The 7,338-nt window shown below is 49.0% G+C and overlaps 1 protein-coding gene across 3 annotated transcripts in view; it reads right to left on the bottom strand.

Moving 5' to 3' along the window:
* The window catches only part of Nod2 (nucleotide binding oligomerization domain containing 2), a 44,688-nt gene that overhangs the window by 10,413 nt on the left and 26,937 nt on the right, over positions 1-7,338 (bottom strand). For 2 of the 3 annotated variants that reach the window (XM_031340783.1, XM_031340785.1), the window contains exons 5-9: positions 7,142-7,225; positions 6,899-6,985; positions 4,913-4,996; positions 2,786-2,869; positions 2,256-2,339 (exon numbers count right to left, since the gene is read on the bottom strand). In XM_031340783.1, the coding sequence (XP_031196643.1) occupies positions 2,256-2,339; positions 2,786-2,869; positions 4,913-4,996; positions 6,899-6,985; positions 7,142-7,225 (423 nt within the window). The remainder of the gene's footprint in view (positions 1-2,255; positions 2,340-2,785; positions 2,870-4,912; positions 4,997-6,898; positions 6,986-7,141; positions 7,226-7,338) is intronic. The other variant, XM_031340784.1, reaches the window with a different exon arrangement.

Genomic DNA, 7,338 nt, shown 5'->3' with positions numbered 1-7,338 from the left:
GGAGGGGAGGGGAAGGGAGGAGAGGGGAAGGAGGGGAGGGGGAGGGGAGGGGAGGGGAGGAAGACTCCCAGATAATGTTATTGAATGATATCCCAGTGCCAGAGATGGGCTATCTCTCTATGAGTTGTTGGCCAGGAAAACCTCTGAGGCCCCTTAAATAAAAACATATTGCTAGTGTTGATCGTTGCTAGAAGCAGACAGTAAGACCCTGTTGTTGAAGACACCATGTGCGCATGCTTGACAGATTGTGGAGAAATTAAGCTGGGACTGAACTGAAAGCCTCCATCCTGCTGGCTGGCTTTCACAGTGCCAAGAGGGCACAACAGGCTGACGGTGGAGGACTGTCACCAACATTCCTGCTTGGCTATGGATCCTGCCTGCTGAAATGTCAACATGCTAGGCAAGACGTGCCTGCTTGTGCAGTAGTGGCTCTGCTGTCATGGATAAGGTAACACCAACAGATTGGATTTTAGGCTCACTCTGCAAAAGGGAGTTCATGTCTGGTGCTGTAAGCCAGGATGGCAGAGGAGGTCATAGGTTTTCTAGGTAGATGTCATATGCATGTCCTCTCAACATATGTGTTACATGTTGCTGCCACCCTCCACTCATACCCACTGGGGATGCTCCAAAGAATAAGTGACTGTTACTGTGGCACTTATTAGCCTGTTTCTTATATAGGTGACCATATAAGACTCAAACACCATTGCAAACAAGGGGCAAAAAGAAGGTAAGAGTCAAAAACAAGGGCGGTGGTGGCACACGCCTTTAATCCCAGCACTTGGGAGGCAGAGGCAAGCGGATTTCTGAGTTCGAGGCCAGCCTGGTCTACAGAGTGAGTTCCAGGACAGCCAGAGCTATACAGAGAAACACTGTCTTGAAAAAACCAAAAAAAAAAAAAAAGAGTCAAAAACAAGATTGCTGTGCAACACTCTTCAGAGATTAGAACATTCCATCCTACAGGAAAGCTCCTTAAACAGAGAGGTAAAGAACTCAAAATAGCTCCAGGAAGTCCCTAAAACTGACCAGATTCACCCTTTCCTCTCCTCCATCCTCCCACTCCCACCAGAGTAAGCAACAAAAGCTGTGAGTCCACCTCCGAGAAGACAAGCTGCAGAGAAGACTCAGACGAGTCTGCCTGCCCGGGAGGCTTAGGCCACCTGAAGCAGCTGGAAATGACACTGTTCAACCTCTGGAGCTGCGTGCAGGCTGCGCGGTGTGTGCAGGTGAGTAGTCACCGTGCCAGGGTGGGTTTTGGTGATACAGCTATCTTTGAGTCCTTCCTGGTTCTGTAAATAACCCCCTCACTCATATTCCTATAAGTAACCTCAATAAAACTGACGGTTTTCCAAGTTGGAGTTTGGTGCTATCCATACTTTTGTCTGTCATGGCCTCTTATCTGGAGTGAGTAGATGTGTGTCTCCCCAGGAAAACTTTTGTCATGTAACACCTCCACGCTGTGTGTCTGTGGTGATCCTTTGCGTGTCTGTGCTTTGCTGTTTCCTGGAGAAACCACTTGGCATTTTTCTCTCACTACTCTATCTGGAACTGCAAAGGTTCCCCTGGAGGTGGAGGCACTGGCCGCGCCTTCAGGGTGGATAACTTAGGATCTGCTTCAGGTGTCATATGCACACTTTGTGGCTCGTCGTTCAGTGATCCCAAACTCCACTCGTGAGCATCTGATGTGACCTCTGACTTCTGAGGTGACCTTTGACTCTAACAGCCAATGTTTTAAAGAACTCAAACTCATTTGGAAATGCTAAACTTCACAAGCACTAGTACTCATGGTACTCCTATTACAGTTGTTGGCGGCTGCTATAGTAGCAGTAACCTCACTGCTACAATGGCTTTGCATTTATGGAACACGTACACATATGGCAGGCTCTATATTAAGCACATACACACATGGAAGGCACTATATTTAAGCTCTCCAACAGCACTACCTTCCTTAATTCTTAAAAATTCTTTCTGGAGCTGGGAGCATTCTGGCTTTCGGTTCTCAGGTAGAAACCTATAATCTGGGGATTACTTCAATTTGCCTGCTTGATTCCAGAGTTTGTGGTCTCCACCATTAAGGCATGTGTAGGCAACAGATGAACCAGCAAGCCAACACATCCACGTAGATAAAAAGAATTAGCAGTGAAGTGTCAGGTGTCACACGACTCAAAGCCAAAATCGACTGATTACTCAGTCACCCAGCCTTGTGTTACCCGCACAACCTTCCATGGACGAGGCTAGGCAATCCCCCCGTAACTCACCAGAGTTCCTCTAGTGACTTGTTCTTCTCCAGCATCAGTGCTAGGGCATGGGCACCCACGCTGCCAATGTTGTTTCCTACCAGGCTAGACATAATTGTGGAATAAAAACGAATCAGAATAGAAGGGGACCTCAGAGACAACTGATCTATGAAGGGCAAATGACAGACAGGTAAATAAAGGCTGTCCTCCATCTTAGACATAATTGATTACAGCACCCCTTGAAGGCCAGGAGCATCTTCCAAACCCTCCCCAACTGGCCAGTATTTTTAATGGATTAGAACAGGTCCTTATCTGATGGGTTCAGCTCACAGCCTTCCATTTACTAACGGAATCATGACCCTAAAAGGAGGGAGAGTCACCTCCAAATTCACCCACAAACCCTCAAGTTTCCTGATCCCAAACCCACATGTCTTTCTTCCTTATTTTATTCCCTAATACAAGGAAGTGCATACAAAGTCCAGTGAGCTTCAGAACCACTCCAACCACCTAGCTCCCCATGACAGTGACACGACACACATCTTATAACTTACCTGAGCCACTTCAAGCTCTGGTGATCAGCTACAACTTCAGCCAGGGCTTGGGTGCCCTTATCGCCCACGCTGTTGCCCCAGAACCTGAGGCATTAACAGGGCGTGTTTTAGGCACATGCTCATGTGCTTCCATAGTGCCACTCCGCCCCAGGGATGTCTCGGGGGTCCCAGAAACGTGGATCCTACCACAAGCTTTTTGACAAGATGACCAGACTCCACTCAGAGTTCTCAGTGGCCTTAAAGTCTTTAACAAAGGTTCTCGGACCCATCCCTCGGTGAGGGGGAGCTCATGCTCAGTAGTTCACAGGGTTGTGATTTGTTTTCCTTCCTGGCAGCTATGACCTATTACAAGTCTAGAGCTATTCTCAGAGACTACCCAGAACGATGCTGTCTTCCTGGGCAAGCCGGCCTTTCATCTCTTTCCTTCTTAATCCCATCTGTTTCTACGATGCCTGGCTCCTCTACCTTCTGAGCTACTCTCCTCCAACCACACTACAGGTTGGAAATAGTCCTCACGTTCTGACCCATCCATTCAGAGACTTGCCCTGGAATGTGGATACATACAGATGAACAAACACATCTGCACTGGGTCGGCATAGCACTCTCATGCACTCTGTGAAATAGTTAATGAAGTTGGCTGTCAACTTCAATAGGCCGAGAAATACTTCAGAGATACAGCTCACCTCTGTAGGTGTTGGTGAGAGTGCTTCCAGCAACAGCTCGATGGCATGAGGGGTAATGAGCTAACAAATTAATAAATCCCTTCATGGAGTTGTAATATGACGGCATTAGTGGCAGGCAGTGAAATAGGAGTATGGCCCATGGAAGGTCACCTGGGGTATGTGTCCTTTGGGCCATGTATTGCCCTGAGTCTCCTCCTACATCCTGTCTCCACTTGCTGGTCATGAAGAGGCAGCTGTTCTTTCCCACAAGTTCCTGCCACCATGATGTTCAGCTCAAGCTTAAGGGGCCAGACAATCATGAACTAAATCCTCTGAACCCGTCAGTCAAAAATAAACAGGGTAACTATACTTCCCTAAAGTTGTCTGTGCCTGATATTCTAGTACTAGCAATGAAGAGCTAACCATTACGTTAGATTAGGTATGGACTGAGGTGAGGTTTCATGGGAACACTGCTCTGTGGATAAGGCATTATGATAGGACAACAAAGAATCTGAAAACAACCAAAGTGCACATCAACAGGTGACTGTTAAATAGATCACATAAAGCCACCCAACCAGGGGAATCCTGCCCAACTCTTCTTAGAAGGAGCTCACACTGGTCTGAAAGATGCCCGGGCTATGCTGTGAAGCAAGAGGAGGGGCCAGACTTAAAGAGCAGTTGGCATCTTATGAAAGTGTTTAGGGGTTCATCTCAGTTCCCGGTGCCATCTCTGACCCAGACAGGTATCTTTAAAAGATGTTAAATGGAAGCCAGGCACGACGGCACATGCCTTTAATCCAGCACTCAGGAGGCAGAGGCAGGTGGATTTCTAAGTTCAAGGCCAGTCTGGTTTGCATAGTGAGTTCTAGGATACCCAGGACTACACAGAGAAACCCTGCCTGGAAAAACCATAAAAGCTAAATGGGACATAACTATGCTATATCCCAGGGCTCACACAGCTGGAAAGGATGCCGACTTCAGATTACCAGTCTCCTCCTTGGCTCACACTGAGCTGATAAGCAACTAGCCTGCTAGAGCAATGGGCCAAAACATCTGGGCCCAATAGTTACCCTCTCTTCCTACACCTTACAGTTCTTGACAACCGACCCCTCCCTTGGGAGCACAGCATCAGATGTTTCTATCCCATCCCTGGTGTTCTTGAGAAGCACAGGGTACTTCCCAGGATAGCTGAGCATCCCTGAGGACACGAAGGCTCAGGTTCCCCAGTTCAACGCACAGCCCTCTCCCTACCCTAAATATCATGAATCTCCCACTCACCAGGTGAGGAGGTGAGCGCAGAGGCAGCTCAGAAGCCACCTAGCAGTGCCCACATTCACCCCAGCCCACCCTTCCATCTGGAGCCAAGGCTGCCTGGGGGCTCTCCGGGTGAAGTGTTCGCCTGGCCCGAAATCTCTGAAAGCCCCACATTCCTTCATGTGCACCTCTATCTCTGAACCAAACCTACCCCAGGAACTGCAGGGAGCTGTTGCTCTTGAGCCCCTGGGCCAGCACCTCAGCTCCGGCAGCGGTGATGTGATTGTTCCCCACCCTGGAAGGAAGACACAGACGATCAAGGAAGGCACAGCATGCTGGCACCTGGCCTCTCCAGGGGTGTAGTAGTGACACGCTGCTCAGCAAGTGCTTCCTGCCACTTGGGTGTGGTTTTCCTCATAGGTCTGGGGAGTCCCAGTAGAAAGCTGTCCTGGCTCTCTGTTTTCCTGCTTTCCCTAGAAAATTGTCACATCTTCTGTCCTTGGCCTCCGCCATCTTCATACCCAGCATACTCCCCCAAGCCCATCCCCATGACTTGAAGCCCACTGTCACCAGGGGTAGCACTGGCCTATTCTGAAGGGATCTGGAAAGGAGGAATCGGAGCGTTCAATAACACCAAGGATACTGCAGAAGGAAGGCAGGCAAGGCCACAGGGGTGCAGCGATTAGCAAGGACAAGACGACAAAAAGGTTCCAGCATAGCTAGATCTAGTCTCCTCTAACAATTCAGGGCTGTTGCCCACATGGCAAGCTTTCCAGAATAAATACAAATCAATTTCATCCTCCCAAGGCACTTGAAACTATCCTGGCTCACAATGATCTTATAGGGTAGGTAGGGCTGTCTCATTTCAGACAGCATGTGGTACCAACCCAAGACCTTTGCTGAGCAAGTTAGCTTTGAGACTACCCCAGTGACCTCAAGAACTCTCTTAGAACTGCACCAAAGTCCACACGACTTCCTCCTATCTATCTCTTTCATGCAGGGTCAGTCCCCAGCCTCCACAGCTCCCTCCTCATTCTCCCACCCATGGGCATTTTCTGCTCCTGTAATCCCTTCTCTGAGCACTGAACTGACATAAGGATACACAAGCTGGAAGCTTACATAATTTACCCACGATCCTTCAGTCTCTCATCTTTCTATATAAAGCACGCACTGTACTGTACCAGCTCTTTATGTGCGTTAACTCCATCCTGACGGTTTTTCAGATGGCTGTAAATGTGATCCCCATTTTAAGGAAAGAGACAGGGACAAAAACATCTGATCCAACTGTCTCACACAGCTAATAAGGGTTCAACCAGGGTTTCTAGAACCCTACCAGGGGACAGCCTAGCTCCTGAGTCCCTACTTTCAGCCACGATGAAAGCACAATGGACTGGCTGTAAACTTAGGCCTCTAGGTGCGAGTCCAACAGCCCGTGCTACCCACAGACTTCACTAGATGGCCAGACCAGATGAGACTGGGGGAGCAGGTAGCAGTGGTAAAACAGAACTTTTTGTGCAAAGTGGCACCTGTGGCTTTGGACTTTGTAGCCCTGAGATGAGCTGTGTGGCCAAATTTTAAAATGGCATCCTTCATTCTCAAAGGCAGCCAGCAGGCAGACAATAAGAGAAGGAGCTATTTTTCACTGTCCTTGCTACTGCTTCACAGTAGCATGGCATGAATAATCATAAAAGGCATGAATATCAGAGGGAGAGAAAAAGAGAGAGAGAGAGACTTGAAATCAAGAGACTAAAGAGAGGCAGTAAGCACTTGGGGTGTATCTGTCAACCTTGGGTAGGAAAGAGATTCAAATTGAGGGTAGGAGCATCAGATGGAATCCCAAGCCTTGCCTGATGAGTGCTGAGGGAGCTCTGGGAAACATCCCAGCACCTGGGTACCACGGCTGTGGCAGTAAGCACAGGTTCAGTGTACATCAGAAAGAACTCGAAATCTTAGACATTGGTTGGGGGTTGGGGGAGACCTAGAAACTCTCCACCCCAGGAACTAAACTTCCAAAAGACAGGAGCTCCTTAGTCTCAGCAAAGCAGAGCACACCACGGGATCTAAGAAATAAGCTCAAAGTGAGGCCATTTCCTAGATGCAGGCAAGGATCACCAGCCACTGTGGTCACTGACCAAGGATCAGGAAAACCCAGCTCTGGGAATGTCGGATTCAGAGAAGAAGGGAAGTCAGGGCTCACCTCAGGGACAAGAAGTTCTGCTTGTGAGCAAGGAGCTTGGCCATGGAGCAGGCACAGTCATCCGTGAGTTTGTTGTTGAAGAGACTGCTGGGTTTCAGGGAGGATGGAAACAAAGCGCATGACCAGGGAGCCCTCAAACCAGGGAGTGCTCCTCTCTTCCCAAGAACCATCCTGCATCCCCCTGCCGGGTCACCCCATCACCCGCTCATAGCTACCTCGGTGGCCCTGCCCAGTCTGACTCACGCTAGCTTCTGCAGCTGCTCACAGCGAAGAGCACATTCAACCAGCGTTTGGGCCCCTCGGTCTGAGATATTGTTATCTCGCAAACTGAAAAAGACATCATCAGTTCAGTGAAAAGTAGAACTGATAAGACAACCCCCCCCCAAGGAGACCCTCACCCCAAAATGACAACCTCACTGTGCTTCTGGGAACCAGAAGGG

Source organism: Mastomys coucha, unplaced genomic scaffold, assembly GCF_008632895.1.
Source record: "Mastomys coucha isolate ucsf_1 unplaced genomic scaffold, UCSF_Mcou_1 pScaffold22, whole genome shotgun sequence".
Taxonomy (NCBI): Eukaryota; Metazoa; Chordata; class Mammalia; order Rodentia; family Muridae; genus Mastomys; species Mastomys coucha.
This window is presented reverse-complemented; position numbering and strand designations above follow the sequence as displayed.